At 41.5% G+C, this 16,074-nt stretch overlaps 1 protein-coding gene across 6 annotated transcripts in view; it reads right to left on the minus strand.

Annotated features, from left to right (window-relative positions):
• The window catches only part of PHF8 (PHD finger protein 8), a 76,507-nt gene that overhangs the window by 26,620 nt on the left and 33,813 nt on the right, over positions 1 to 16,074 (minus strand). For 4 of the 6 annotated variants that reach the window (XM_084871033.1, XM_084871030.1, XM_084871032.1 and 1 more), the window contains exons 8-14: positions 15,153 to 15,315; positions 9,693 to 9,780; positions 8,305 to 8,411; positions 6,995 to 7,086; positions 3,212 to 3,301; positions 1,027 to 1,329; positions 183 to 283 (exon numbers count right to left, since the gene is read on the minus strand). In XM_084871033.1, the coding sequence (XP_084727159.1) occupies positions 183 to 283; positions 1,027 to 1,329; positions 3,212 to 3,301; positions 6,995 to 7,086; positions 8,305 to 8,411; positions 9,693 to 9,780; positions 15,153 to 15,315 (944 nt within the window). The remainder of the gene's footprint in view (positions 1 to 182; positions 284 to 1,026; positions 1,330 to 3,211; positions 3,302 to 6,994; positions 7,087 to 8,304; positions 8,412 to 9,692; positions 9,781 to 15,152; positions 15,316 to 16,074) is intronic. The other 2 variants (XM_084871035.1, XM_084871034.1) reach the window with 1 other exon arrangement.

Here is a 16,074-nt window from a genome sequence, read left to right on the forward strand (position 1 = left end):
CCCATAAACACAATCATGGTTCTCTGAACGAAGTAATGATATCTGATAATATCTAGGTATTTCTCCAGATGCAGTCCCTCCCCAACCCATGTTACAGTCCCAGATCCCAATTCCATGCCCTGTGTTAGTGGCATGTTGCCACCAACAGTCCCAGTATCTGTGTTTATTCTTTCCAAACTCACCTGCCATTAGACATCAATAAGGCCAGCGGACCCTCATTCCCACCAACGTCCACGTCTGGCGAGTCATCTGAGTCATTCAGGCAGGTACCAGTGATGTTGTACTGCAGAAGAGGAGGCTCGGTTGTCACCTGTCTGGGTCTCCCATGTGAATCAGGATGGCCAGTTCCCTCCAGTTTCACTGGTTTAGTTCACTGTCAAAACCACCTGAACCAAGGCCTTCTATCATACTGTCCCACTCCCACTTCGCACCCCAAATGATCACAGGAGTAGGAGGTTGAGAACAACTGGCTCAGGGGGAACCCTGTCCATCTGATAAAGCATGTTCCCTAAAAAGAGGGGGAACACCTTCACATACCCATAGAAGCAAGGTGGTGCCCTGGATGAGAGCTTTGCTCAAGGACCTGTTTAAGACTCCAACCTGACACTCACAGAGCATGTTCTCAAATGTCAAATGTCTTTCTCATCCAAGCATTTCAAGATTCAGCTTGTGTCCTGTTTTCTGAGAAGAGCTCCTGACCATTGCTCCTACCCAGATAGAATCATCGCCCTGAGACCTAGGGTCCCACACACACCCGACTGTGGAATCTACACCACTTCATTGCACTCCTTTTTTATGCCTGTCTTTCTCACTAGCCTGTGAGCCTCTTGAAGGTTAGATCTATAGCACCTATCACAGTGCCCAGCATAGACAAGGTCTCAATAAATGCCTATTAAAGTAGTGGGACTGGTAGCCAAACATCAGGGGCCCTAAGGGACGTGGGAAACAGGCTAGCCTGTCCTTTTGATGCTCTGCTCTTCCGAGGGACACCAAAGGGTTGGGCTGAACCCATGGGCCAGCACCCACCTTTGCTTTTTGGGAAGAGCCTGTCTTCAGTGCCTGATGATTGTATATGTCCAGGAGATTATAGCTCAATTGGCCAGCAGGCCCCAAGGCTGAGCTCTCCTTGCCCTTTCGCTCAGCCTTCTTGAAGAGTTCCTTGGGCTTCAGGCCTTTCTTCTTTGAACCAGTTTTGGAGGGCAGTGACAGCCTGGGTATGGCTATTGAAGTGGGACGGACTGGCCTGGTTAAGGGAGTGGAGCCGGCTGGGCAGATCCTCTGCATCCCAAAGATATTGCTCGTATTCCCAACCTTCTGTTGGAAGATATCCTACAAGAGTGTTAGTACACAAGGGGGTTAGAGCTTACTCAAGGGTTCTCTCTGCTAAGAGCAGAGGTCCATTCGTGGCACTGGCGGCACGGCTATGGAAGTGGCTTACAGATGCTCCACAGATGCACACCTTAGTTTTAGCACAATAAGTCATCAAGAATTACTGGGTGGCATTTCTTTACCCAGCCACTGATGAATATAGAGAAGATGAGCAGAGGAAAAACCCAGCATTATTTGTCAAAACTGGAGAGAAGTGGGTAGGGGCTGGGAGGAGGGGGGCAGAGGTGGGGGAAATGGGATATATCTATAATACTATTAACAATAAAAATATATTTAAAAACTGGAGAGAAAAGTCTCCAAGAGCAGAAAATAATTGAGTAAACTGGTGGTTCCAACTCTAAGGACTGCAGGATTTGAGAGAAAGAGAGAGGTTTTCATCTGAATTCTGCTACTAGCTACCTCTGTGGCCTCAGATAAGCAATCTGACCACTTGGGGGCTCTGTCTACTCAGCTGAAAAATTAAATAATTAGACTAGATCGGTGGTTTGCAAAGATGGCCTGTGGCTCCTTTCAGCTTATTGGGAGGAGCCCTGAGGATTGGAGGGAGATAGGAGGCAAACAAGAGCACCTAGTGGAGCTCTGAGCCTCGCACCTTCATCTTATTCACAGCGGCTGTGCTTTGACTGATTGTATATATTAGACTTCCAAGTAAAATCTTATTTAAAATATCTGAAAGCCAATGGATCAGATATGATCCATCACTAAGTCCTCTTCCAAGAACTCCAAAGTTCTGCGTATACAAACTTGATTTAAGTGGGAAGAGCTGGGGAAAGGGTATGCCTTTTTAATTACACCTTTACTTTTTAATTCCACAATTACATTGTTTTGACAAATGGGAGCGAAGGAAGAAGAGGTAGGAGGTGGACCAGGTAAGCTGTGCTATGGGCAGTGAAACATGCTGTAAGTGGTGAGGCTAGAAGACCAGCTTCCCGGTAGCTCACTCTGACTACCCTTCAGCATGGATTTAGTGCTAACTGGAACTTCACAGCTTCTGAGCTGAAGGAAAATGTAAACTTCCTCAAGTCCCATTCTCCTCTGGTGCCTCTGCTACTTCACCAGCCCACACTGAGTTCTCTCTTTGCTGCAAAGTCTACTAAGAACAATGGCTCACATTTATTGAGCACTTACTCTGCCAGGCACTGTGCGAGGGGCTCTAATACATTAGCTCTTAGTTCTAACAAAACTCTGCCAAGGTGGAGTTATCTCCACTTTACAGATAAGGATACTGAGGCTCTGAAAGGCTTGCAAGTGACAGACCAGGAACCAGAACCCGAGTTTCTCTGAGTCTCTTACCACTACACCTTACTGCCTCGTGGTATATGCCACCTGTTGAAACATGGCTTTGTAATCATCTTCAACCCGGGAGAACTGTCATTTTGTAGAATGCAGAGACTGAATCAAAATATTAATAACAACAATAACTACTATTATGACTTCCACCACCCAATAATATCACCATGACCCACCATCAGAATTTACTGAGAACCAACTGTGTGCCAAACACTATAATTAATGCTCAACCTATATGACCTTACTTAATCCTTTTAAAAACCCCTGAGTAGGTATAATTATACTCACTTTAGAGATGAGGAAACGAGGCTTAGACAGGTTAACTCTGCCGGATCCCCCATTGACTGTGAGTTCTTTGTGGGTAGGCATTGTATTATGTACCTTAAGAACCTAACCCAGTGTGTAGCACACTTAAAGCACACGATGTTTGAATTAATAAATGAATGAATGAATGGAGTCCTTGGTTGGGCCTTCCCTGCCACTTGAGCCTCAAGCCCTTCCCAAACACCTCCCCTGCTCCCATGCTTCTTACTTCCACCAGGCGGATCTCCCTAGCCAGGTCTTTAATGAGCTGGACGGTCCGTACTGTGTCCGGGATCTCATCCTCATGTTCCGGCAGAGCCTGTCAAACAAAAAGCATGAGGACCCACCCGGAAATGAACAAGTATTGATTTTCGACAAAGGTTCCAAGGTAATTCAAGAGAAAGGGTGGTAACACATGATACTAGACCGATTAGATATCCATGTGCCCCAAAAGAACCTTAACCCCTATCCAGCACCATACACAAAGACACGCATACAAACTCAAAATGGATCGATCACAGGCCTAAATGTAACATCTGAAACTATAAACCACTTAGAAGCAAGCAGAGGAGAAAATCTTTATGACCTTGGGGAAGGCAAAGATCTGTTAGGACACAAAAAGCATGAAGCATAAAAGAAAAAACTGATAAGCTGGGCTTAATTAAAAAAGAAAAGCATCTCTGGGAAAAACACTGTTAAGACAAGCCATAGGCCCAGAGAAAACATTTACAAAGCGTATATCTGATAAAGCACAGGGTCAAGATGTGTGAGGAACTCAGATGCAGGCTTGGGCCACACCCTCAAAAAGCCAAGGACCTCAGGGAGATCCCTGGGAACATTCCTGTGAGGACAGAACTCAGTGCCCAGTAGTTCCTGGCCCACAGCTGGCTCAACAGCAACCCAGGCTGAGGGCTGTTGGTTGTCTCTCTTTAATCCCTTTGCAATCTTTCTGAGTCCTCGAGATTTACATGTTTATGTAGCCAGATCTGTCAAGCTTCTCCTTGGTGATTTTTTCCATCAGTTTTCACTTCACTTCGGTATCCAGAGGATTGATAAAAATTCCTCAGCATGTACTTCTTGTTTCCCATGCTTTGATTATTTTTTCCTTTAACTCTTTTAATCCATCTGGAATTTATTTTGATGGCTAGGCAGGGGTTGATGCCTAAAACCCATGTGACCAGATGGATAACCTTAACAGCTTCCTCCTCCCACACAGCCCTGGGGCTCTGGCGAGCAAGTGCTTCTCACGGAAGTCAGTCCTCTTCCATAAGCATGGCTCCTCAGATCTCTGTCCTACTCTCCCTCTGGCTACTCCACTTGGGGCCATCCCTTGGTCCCTGGGGCAATGCTGGCCCAAGGCATGAGTGCTTAGAACCCATCCACTTCCCTCCCTTTTGGTGTTTCTGGGACAGAGTCACTCTAAAGTTCACTAAATGGGGGACAGGAGGGTCAGAGATGAAACTCAAGGTAGCCACACTGAATGATGTAAAGATGTAAAGAAACAGAATTGCAGGCTAAGGCCCAGGCCTTGGAGATGTGTCTAAGGAGCAAGAGAAGGCACAAAACATGAAGTCCAAGGATATCTGAGGGGAAGTTCAGCAACAGGAATTGGGGAGATCTCCTTATGCATAAAAATAAGTCTATAAAAATATCGGAAGCACCCTAGCTGTTTTGGCTCAGTAGATAGAGCATCGGCCTGCAGACTGAAGGGTCCCGGGTTTGAATCCAGTCAAGGGCATGAACCGACCCCAGTTGGAGTACGTACGGAGGGAACCAATCCATTTGTCTCTCACATTAATGCTTCTCTCTGTCTCTCACCCTCTCTTCCACTCCCTCTAAAAATCAATTAAAAAATACCCTTGGGTGAGGATTAACAAATACACACACACTAGAGGCCCAGTGCACGACTTCATGCATGTGTGGGGTCTGGCCACCGGCCCCAATCAGGGCCAATTAGGGTGGCCTGGCTAGGGAAGGGGCCGCAGGTGGTTGGCCAGCCGGCCCGCCCCCCTGGTCAAACTCCCGGCCAAGGGGACAATTTGCATATTAGCCTATTATTATATAGGATGTGTGTGTGTATACTACATATATATCAAAAGCATAAAAAATTGATGTCTTCTATTTTTGCATTTCTTAAAATTGCTTTTTTAAAAATTCAGTATTTTGAGTAGATAATCCATTCACAAATTTAAAAAAATCAAACAATATAAAAAGATATATACTGAAAAACCTTATTAGCCCCATTAGGCCATCAGCTCCGTTAGGCCACCCCCATATGCCACTTTTATTAGTTTTATCTGCATCCCTCCAGATTGTGTCTTAAGGTAAACATTAAGCACATACAAATATAATTATTTTTCCCCCTCTTTAAACATAAGGTAACACACTATACATACGGTTCTACACCTTTACTTGACAAATTCTAGAGATCTTTCCAAATCAGTACATAGAGAGAACTTACTGAATCTCTTCTGTAGCTATTTAATATTCAACTGGGTATATGGATATTGATATATTTCTAAAAAGCCATTTTGGCAGTATGCATCAAGTATCATACATTTTTTCCCCCATGTACTTTGATCAAGTAATTGCTCTTCTAGGAATCTATCCTGAAGAAACTTCAATCAAGAGATCAGGACAGCCCAGCCGTGGTGGTTCAGTGGTTGAACATCAACCCATGAACCAGGATTCCAGGTCAGGGCACATGCCTGGGTTTTGGGCTCAATCCCCAGTAGGGAGCGTGCAAGAGATAGCCCATGGATGTTGATGTTTCTCTCTCATCATTGATGTTTCTATGTCTCTCTCCCACCCTCTCTCTGAAATCAATAAAAGTATTTTTTTTAAAAAGAGATGAGTGATAAAAAATAATACAGATATTCACTGCATAATTTTCTACAACTGCCCCACAAATACATGGATAAGTAAAAAGAAAGGAACAATACACAAGTGGTCAGGTAAGGATGATACATCCTTGCTAAAGAGTATCACGTAACTATTAAATGTTTATGGAGAACTTTGGTGACACAGGAAAATTAAGATAAGCCAATGAATTCAGATATAAAATTATATGTACAGGGTGACAGCAATTATGTTTTTTAAATACATTATAAGAAAGGTCAGAAGAAAATACAGTGGAACCTAGTTTCTTGAATTTAATTCATTCCCGAAGGCTGTTCAAGAAGCGATTTGTTCAAAAACTGCATCATTTTCCCCCATTAAAAATAATGTAAATTGAATTAATACATTTCAGACCCCCAAATGATTCTGTTTCAACATTTCTTATATACAGTAGATGTCTAGTGTACTGGTTAATTTATAAATAAACACTTCTTAACTTTACAGAACCACTTCCTACGAGCCTTAAAGGAATTTTTCATATAGCACTGCCTCAGAGGTTTTATCACTGGCTAACTGCTTTTCCTTTATCCAATCAACAGCTTTCTACCTATTCAATTGCCCCCGGTTGCTGTTTTGTGAGCACTTTCACACCCTTAGCAACATCAGCACTCCTGATGGCCTCTTTGTGTTTCAAAATTGTGCTAATCCAACAACAAAGGCATTCTCTCCTTTGCTCCTTGCCTTCCATACACTTTTTATCACGTTGAGGCAACAGCATGAAAGGGTTGTCAGGTCACTGAAGTTTTGGTCAACAAGGGAGACTTTTTTCTGTGAACCACTTGCTTGTCTAACTGAATTGTTCCAGATGGGAGATGTTTGAGAAATGAGGTTTGATTGTAGACCCAAATGCTAACGTTAATTCCCTCTGAGTATTAAAATTACAGGTGGTATTTTTCTTCTTTATACTTTTTTTGTATTTTTTAATTCTCTAGAGTAAGCATGTATTACTTTTTTTATAGTCAGAAAAAAAGTTTGAAAACGTAATTCAAACAGTCCTAGCCCAGTCCTCTATGCTAACGCTGCTAGCCCACAAGCCTCCCACAAAGAATCCACCCAAAGCCAATCCCCACGAAGGGCAGAATTCTAGAGGCGGTAGAGAAATACGCGTATTTACTTCTTTCCTGGTCCAGGCTCTAAAGGCCAAGTTCAGAGCTTTGCCACCATGGATCAGGTAGGAGGCAGGGTGTCTCCTGTTCTCTCGCAAACCTAAAGGGTGAAAGAGGAAGGCAGAGGGTGAGCAAAGCCATGCAGGGAAGTGAAGGGCTTCTTCTTTTTTTCAGGCAACCAGAGAAAATGCTCGAGGTTCTAAACACAACTCCAGATCTCAGTTGTTATAATAGTGCTCATTTAATGAGTACCTACTATGTGCTAGGCATCTGACATCTACATTCTCATTTATACCCAACCCTGTAAACAAGTATCACCATCTTCATTTTGTAGGAAACTGAGGCTCAGAGAGGCAAAGAGACTTAACCAAGGGCATACACCTAGGAAATGGCCAAAGCCAAGACTGAAACCATGTCTGTCTGCATCTGAGGCCTGTGCTTCTCCCAGGCCCTACTCTCCCTCTTGGGTTCCAAAATATAACACTCAGGACGACTATGATTAGCCCCCTCTACACAGATCTGAAGGGCCATGTAATGCCCTTGTTCTGAGTTACTCCAGGAGGAGGTTATGACAAAGCCGGATTTAGTTAGGCATAATAAAGAATTTTCTACTAAACTGAGCTTTTCAGAACAAGTAATAAACAGTTAGTCATTTACACTCTGAACACTTAAGTGACAATCTGTCTAGGTGGCAGAGTAAGGGCTTGAGGTATTGGGTAGGAGATTATTCTTTGGTCTCTGAGGTTCTTTACAACTCTGAGTTACTGATTCCTCCTGCCAAAGTCATCTTGAAGAATCTCAGGTCTAATCAAGGGAACTAGTTGATTTTAGAGCAGAGTGGGCAAGAAGACACCCAGCAGGTTAGCTTCCACCTGGGCTGAGACCCGGCACCAACACAATAATACCAGGATGGTCAGGACTGGGCCTTGTCCCTATCTAGACTGAGTTTCTTATTTTAATTGGTAGGGAAGAGGAATAATTTCACTGTTATTCCATTTTCTCAGCCACCTTTGCTAAAGAAAAATGTTTAAACCCATGCTCTCCCCTACACTGTGCTTAGTAAAAAAGACAATCACAAAAGATCACATGCTGCATGACTCCAGTTTTATAACATTCTTGAAATGCAAAATTATAGAGATGGAAAACAGGAAAATTATTTCCATAAGTTATGGTTAGTGCAGGGAAGAGAGTGAGTGAAACTACACATCGTGACAGAATAGTACTGTATCTCAATTGAGGTGATAGTTACATGCATACAGGCACACACACATGCTCAGGAGATTAAGATAAAAGGCACAGTTGGCAAAGGGCTTCATACCTCGAAAGATGTCCAGGATATGCTTTCCCACATACCAACAAATGGTCTCAAAGTTGGGGAACTTGAAGAGGTCTGCAGTGCTCAGCCGCTTTTCAATTTCATAGGCTCTGGAAAAAACAGGCAAAACAGCGATAAGGATCCTGTTTCCTGAGCATCTACTATGTATCAGCCACTGTTCTGAATGCTTGGGTGGGGAATGTCTGGCCCACAGGCCATATAAGGCCCATAAAATTATTTGGTCTGGCCCTGCGAAGGCATTAAGGGTGAGTTAATTAAATGTTTGACCAAATTTGTTAATTAAAAAAATTTTTTTTAATATATTTTTATTGATTTCAGAGAGGGAAAGAGAGAGACGGAAATATGACTGGTGAAAGAGAATCACTGATCAGCTGCCTCCTGCATGCCCCACATTGGGGATCGAGCCCGCAACCCAAGCATGTACCCTGACCGGGAACCAAAAACCATGACCTAGTTTATAGATCAATGCTCAATCATTGAGCCATGCCAGCTGGGGTAGCAGGGTAACTTTTAAGTTGATAATTTTGTATGGCCCAAGAATGATATTATAAATATCCAAATGGCCCTTGGCAGAAAAAAAGTTCCCCACCCCTGCTGTATATCCATTATCTCTAATCCTCAAAACTACCTTCTAAGACCATACTTTATGGGTTAGGAAACTTGGGCTCAAAGGTTATGTGACTTGCCCTGGCCAGGTGGCTCGGTTGGTTGGAGCACTGTCCTGTACACCAAAAGGTTTCAGGTTCGATTCCCGGTCAGGGCACATACCTAGGTTGCAGGTTCAATCCCATCAGGGTATGTTCTGGAGGCAACTGATTGATGTTTCTCTCTCACATCAATGTGTGTGTGTGTCTGTCTGTCTGTCTCTCCTTCACTCCCTCTTCCTCTAAAAGTCAATAAATATATACTCAGGTGAGGATTTTTTAAAAGGTTATGTGATTGCTGAAACCGGTTTGGCTCAGTGGATAGAGTTGGTCTGCAGACTGAAAGGTCCCAGGCTCGATTCCGGTCAAGAGCATGTACCTTGGTTGAGGGTACATCCCCAGTAGCTGCAGGAGGCAGCTAGTTGATGTTTCTCTCTCATCGATGTTTCTAGCTCTCTATCCCTCTCCCTCCCTCTCTGTAAAAAAAAATCAATATAATATATTTAAAAAAAATAAATAAAAGGTTATGTGACTTGCCCAAAATCACATAACTACAAAGTGAGGAAGAGGTATTCATCCTCAGACCGAAGAGCATGAGGAACCATATCCATTTCTTTCTGACCATCTTGCCTCCTTGGCTGCTGCACTCCTTACTATACAGGAGAACCCAAAGCCTCTAGCAATTGGGAATGGCCAACTTGGGATCACCACAACCTCGGGACTCACTTGAGCTGCATCTCGATGTTAAGGCTGTGTAAGAAGTTTCCTCCAAAGGCAAGGCAGTCCACCGGGGTCAGCACAGCATGGATCCATCCTGCAGTGCAATACGGCAAAATCAGAGCTGGAAAACATCTCCACTCCCCACTCAGCTCCAACACAACTCCTTAGAGCAGGCAGCTTGGCAGTGACTCAGAACATTCTAAGTTCCTCTGGTTCTGAGCATTTTAGGTTCCTCCACTCTCCCAATACACACCCTGTCAAAGTTTGCCATCATTAGAACCCTGAACTGGAACAATCTATGAGGGTAATAAATTCCTACTTCCCTCCTCTCCTCTTCAAAATCTCTCTGTTGCCTCACCCATCCTCTCTCTTGTCTCTGAGAATGGCAACAACACCTCCTCGCCATGACTACCGCTTCTAACTCTGCTCTAGATAAAACAAAGAGTTCTTGTGTTGGACAGATCTGGATTCAAATTCTGCCATTTCTAGCTAAATGTCCACTTCACAGGTTGGTTGTGAAGCATGCACCTAAGTTGGAAATCTATTCTCCTTGCACTTAACACTATACCACCTCCTGAAAATTTTCTGATTTTTCTCCTCAAATCTCTCTCATATTTACCTTCCCTTCTCCACCCATACATCCACACATCATCCATCCATCCTACCAATGCTGTGGTCAGACCCCTCATTATCTCACACCTAGGCTACGTACAACAGCCTCGAAACTGGCTCCTCTACACCAGCAGTTTTTAAACTGTGGCCCAGGAGACCCTAGAGGTGTCGAACTCAATCAGAGAAGGGGCCAAAATCTAAAATCCAGCCTAAATCGCAGGCCGAATGGTTTACTGAACAGTCATAAACTGACAATGTCATAAACTGACAGCGGAGTGCAGTGATGACAGCGCGGTGCGGGCCACATTGCAAGGCCTGGCGGGCTGGATTTGGCCCGCAGGCCTTGTGTTTGACACATGTGCTAGGGGATCCCTGAAACTCTTTCAGAGTATATCCAAGATTAAAACCATGTGCATGATAATACTGAGATGTGATTTGACTTTTTCACTTTACCCTCATCCTCTCACGAATATACAGTGGAATTTTTCCCAAGGGTATATGACATGATATCACCATATGCAGAAGTAGATTTGAGGATCCAGTTGTTTTCTGTTGGCCCAACCATTAAAAATATTTGCAAAATGTAAATGTCAATTTTCTCACTAAATTTTGTTTTGGTTTGAAAATAGTTATTTTTCATAAATATTGATGTCATAAGCTTATTACTATTATCTCCGAATGGATTAATATATATTTTTGCATTTTCTGTTTTAATTTATAATATGAGAAATCATTAATAAAAAACAAAAAGTAAATGCTCTTTTGTGTCCTCAATAATATTTAAAAGTCTAAAGGGGTCCTGAGTGCAAAGTGCTTGCAAGCCACTGCTCTATACCAATCTCAACCTCTGAAGTCCATCACCCAAAGAGATATAACTAAAATACCAATCTGCCCATGTTATGCCCTGCTCATAATTCTTCAGTGAAATGTTAATCTACAGAAGGATGAATAAACTGCCATATACCCATACAACAGAACACTGGAAAGCAAGTAAAATAAATTAATTTCAGCTACTTGATTCACAATCACAATGTCTGGGGGTGGGGAGCAAGTTAAAATAATATTATCTCTAATATGATGATTCCATTAATATAACATTCAAAAACATGTAAAACAGTATCATACATTGCTTAAGGAGGCATCCTATGTAATAAAAGGATCAAAATGCATAAGAATGGCCAAAACCGGTTTGGCTCAGTGGTAGAGCGTCGGTCTGGGGACTGAAAGGTCCCGGGTTGGATTCCGGTCGGGGGCATGTACCTTGGTTGCAGGCACATCCCCAGTGGGGGGGGGTGCAAAAGGCATCTGATCGATGATTCTCTCTCATAGATGTTTCTAACTCTCTATTCCTCTCTCTTCCTCTCTGTAAAAAAAATCAATAAAATATATTTAAAAAAGAAAAGAAAAAAAATGCATAATAATGATAATCACTAACTTCAGGACAATGGCTAGCCCTGACAGAGAAAAATGTGAATGTAATTGAGAGCATATAGGAGATCTTATATATATTTATAATAATTACCCAACATGGGAGCACCTAAATATGTAAAGCAAATTTGATGGATATAAAGGGAGAGACTATTAGTAACACTGTCATCATAGGGGATTTTAACACCCATTGACATGGATGGATAGATCTTCCAGACAGAAAATGAACAAAGAAACGAGGACCTTAAATGACACACTAGATCAGATGGATTGAATTGTTATCTTCAAAGCATTTCACCCCAAGAAGCAGAATATACATTCTTTTCAAAGTGCACATGGAACATTTTCTAGGATAGACCACATGTTAGAATGCAAAACAAGTCTCAATAAACTGAAGAAAATTGAAATCATATCAAGCATCTTCTCTGATCATAATGATATGAAACTAGAAATCAACCACAAAAAATATGAAAAATACAAACACCTGGAGGCTTAATAGCATGTTACTACTAAACAATGAATAAGATAACAATGAGATCAAGGAAGAAATCAAAAGATATCTTGAAATAAGTGAAAATGAGAACACAACTACCCAAAGCAGTCCTTAGAAGGAAATTCCTAGCATTACAGGCCTATCTCAAGAAACAAAAATCTCAAATAAACAATTTAACTTTACACTTAAAGGAACTTGAAAAAGAACAATAAAGCCCAATGTGAGTAAGGAAGGAAATAATAAAGATCAGAGCAGAAATAAAAGAAACAGTCTTAAAAAAATAACAATACAGCCGAAACCGGTTTAGATCAGTGGATAGAGTGTCGGACTGCTGACTGAAGGGTCCCGGGTTCGATTCCGGCCAAGGGCATGTACCTTGGTTGCGCGCACATCCCCAGTGGGGGGTGTGCGAGAGGCAGCTGGTCGATGTATCTCTCTCATTGACGTTTCTAACTCTCTATCCCTCTCAATTCCTCTCTGTGTAAAATCAATAAAATATATTTTTTTAAAAAAACAAACAAACAACAATACAAAAGATCAACGAAACCAACAGCTAGTTCTTAGAAAAAAAACACAACTGACAAACCTTTAATATGACTCATCAAGAAAAAGAGAGGACCCAAATAAATAAAATCAGATATGAAAGAGGAGAGTAACAACTGACAATGAAAAAGGATTGTAACAAAATATTATGAAAAACTATATGCCAACAAATTGGACAATCTGAAGAAATGCATAAATTCCTAAAAACATACAATTTTCCAAAACTGAATCAGAAAAAATCAGATAACCTGAATAGACAGATGACAATTAGTGAAATTGAAGTAGTAATAAAAATTTAAAAAAAAACTCCCAACAAACAAAAAATCCTAGACTGAATGGCTTCACAGGTGAATTTTACCAAACATTCAGAGAAGAACTAAAACATATCCTTCTCAAACTATTCCAAAAAATTCAAGCGGAGGGAGGACTCCCAAGCTCATTTTACACAACCAGCATTATCCTAATGCCAAAACCAGATAAAGCCGAAACCGGTTTGGCTCAGTGGATAGAGCTTCGGCCTGCGGACTGAGTCAAGGGCATGTACCTTGGTTGCGGGCACATCCCCAGTGGGGGGTGTGCAGGAGGCAGCTGGTCGATGCTTCTCTCTCATAGATGTTTCTAACTCTCTATCCCTCTCCCTTCCTCTCTGTAAAAAATCAATAAAATATTAAAAAAAAAAAAAAGATAAAGACACTACAAAGAAAGAAACTTATAGGCCAATATCCCTTATGAACATAGATGCTAAAATCCTCAACAAAATATTAGTAAACCAGATACAGCAATACATAAAAAAGATCACACACCATGATCCAGTGGGATGCAAGGTTGGTATAATATCCACAAATAAACATGGTACACCTCTGTCAGCGTGGTTCAGTGGTTGAGAGTTGACCTATGAACCAGGAAGTCACAGTGTGATTCCTGGTCAGGGCACATGCCCAGGTTGCAGGCTCTATCCCCAGTAGGGGGCATGCTGAGCAATGATTCTCTCTCACCATTGATGTTTCTCTCTCTCCCTCTCCCTTCCTTTCTGAAATCAATCAATATATATAAAAAAGAAAACAGGGTAAGTCTGAAATTTATTATCTAAGCTCTTGTCTCAAGACTGGAAAAGGGAAAGCAAAATAAACCCAAAGCAAGCAGAAGGAAGAAAAACAAAGATAAAAGCAGAAATCAGTGAAAATGAAAACATAAAGACAACAGAGAAAAATCAATGAAATGAGTGTTTTTTAAAGTTCAATAAAACTGGCCGGGACCGGTTTGGCTGAATGGATAGAGTGTTGGCTTGGGGACTGAAGGGTCCCGGGTTCGATTCCGGTCAAGGGCATGTACCTTGGTTGCGGGCATATCCCCGGTAGGGGGTGTGCAAGAGGCAGCTGATCGATGACTCTCTCTCATCGATGTTTCTAACTCTCTATCTCTCTCCCTTCCTCTCTGTACAAAATCAATAAAATATATTAAAAAATAATAATAAATAAAATAAAGTTCAATAAAACTGATAAACCTCCTTCAATATTCACACAGAAGAGAAGGCACAAATAACTAATATCAGGAATGAAACAGGATTCACTAGAGAATTAGAAGACATCAAATGGATAATAAGGAAATACTATGAACAACTCTACACACACAAATTTCACAACTTAGAAAAAATGGACCAACTCTCCTTAGAAGTACAAACTATCACAACTCACCCATTATGAAATAATTTGAATACCCTAATAAAGTTTAAGAAAATCGAATGCTAATTAAAAGCTTCCCCCAAAAGAAATCCCTAAGTCCATGAAATTGGACTTGAGAATTCTACCAAACGTTTTGAGAAAATTCAACACAAATTCTGAAATTAAGAAATCAAGAAAATCTAAATAAATGGAGAGACTCGCTGTGTTAATGGGAGACTCAACATAGTAAAGATGTCAACTTTCCCCACACTGAGACAACTGGGAGAACTTTTTCAAAATACACACTCAGATCCCACTCAAGACCTACAAATTCATCCTTCTAGGGGTAAAGCTTAGGCATGTATTGCTCTGGAGAAAGGCCCACCCTCCCCCCAGGTCATTCTGACTTCTAGCCTGCAATGCCAGCCTTCCAGTTACCATCATTAGAGTCATAGGGCTGAGGGTTCTGTTCTCTATCACCAAGTAGCCCAGTGCAAAGAAGTCTATTAACTCTCCTGAGCCTCCCCACCATCAGCCTTCCCAAGCGGCCATGCTGCTCACTGGCCACCATGTGAATTTTCTTGATGTCCAGTTCTGAGCCTTCAGCTGATATGAAAGGGATATCCCACATAATCACATCAACACGTTATAGGAAGGGGCTGAATCTGATGCTCCCAGCTTTCCGCTTCCTGCCCTCCTCAAATGCTCCCAGAGGGGCCCAGAAAAGACCTGTGGGAATGAAAAGCGTCTGTCCTTGCTTCACAGAACACTTGTAGCACTTGTCCACCTGGTCCCCAAAGAACATCTCATCCTGGTTAGAGGAGCTGCTCCAGCCCTCAAAGAGAGTCAGGTTGGCATTTGTTGGGCGGATCAGGTAGAAGATCTTTTCACCCTGAAACAAAAAGAGGTTGAAATGCCAAAAACATCAAGGGTTTCCAGAAAAGTCCTCAAGGGGGTCTCCAAAAGGATATTCTCTCTCCCATGCTCTAAAACCACGTGGTATGCCAGGATCTTTTCCAAACCCATCTAAAGATCATTTTATTGGAATGTGGAAAACTTCAAAAGGTGCTTTTTCATTTTTAAGCTTCTAGGATATTGACAAAAATCATTTAAAGAGTATTTCAAACAAAATTGTTCAACTTAGCACAAATGTACACCAAAGGCTCCTATTTTTCATGCAATACCAAATGAAAAATGGCCTCTACGGACAAAAAGATCAATAGTACTAGCCCTAGGAGAATTTAAGGCCACATTACCAATGAGAAGAAATTGAATTTGCCTTTAAATGCCATTTACAGAGAGTATTCCTTCTCACACCTACAATCAAAGCTAATAAAAGTTTAAAAGTTCAGTAATCGCCTAAGGACTTATGAAAAATTTTATGTTAGGTGATTATCTACTAAAAGAACATTTTATTTTCTTATTATATTTTGCCTGGATAATCACCAGATAGATCATTTGGCAGAAAAGGCACAAAAACCCACTAGCACAAAAATATCCCAACCCACAGCTTTATTACTTTAACCAATATTTCATCATAAATTTCAATGAAGAAAAGAAACAGAATTATCTTTAAAATTATCTATTGTACAATTAGAGAAATTTGAATCAGATCTGTAGATTAAATAATAATATATCAGTATTAATTTCC

The sequence above is a fragment of the Pipistrellus hanaki genome (genome assembly GCF_964339955.1).
Source record: "Pipistrellus hanaki genome assembly, chromosome: X".
NCBI lineage: Eukaryota > Metazoa > Chordata > Mammalia > Chiroptera > Vespertilionidae > Pipistrellus > Pipistrellus hanaki.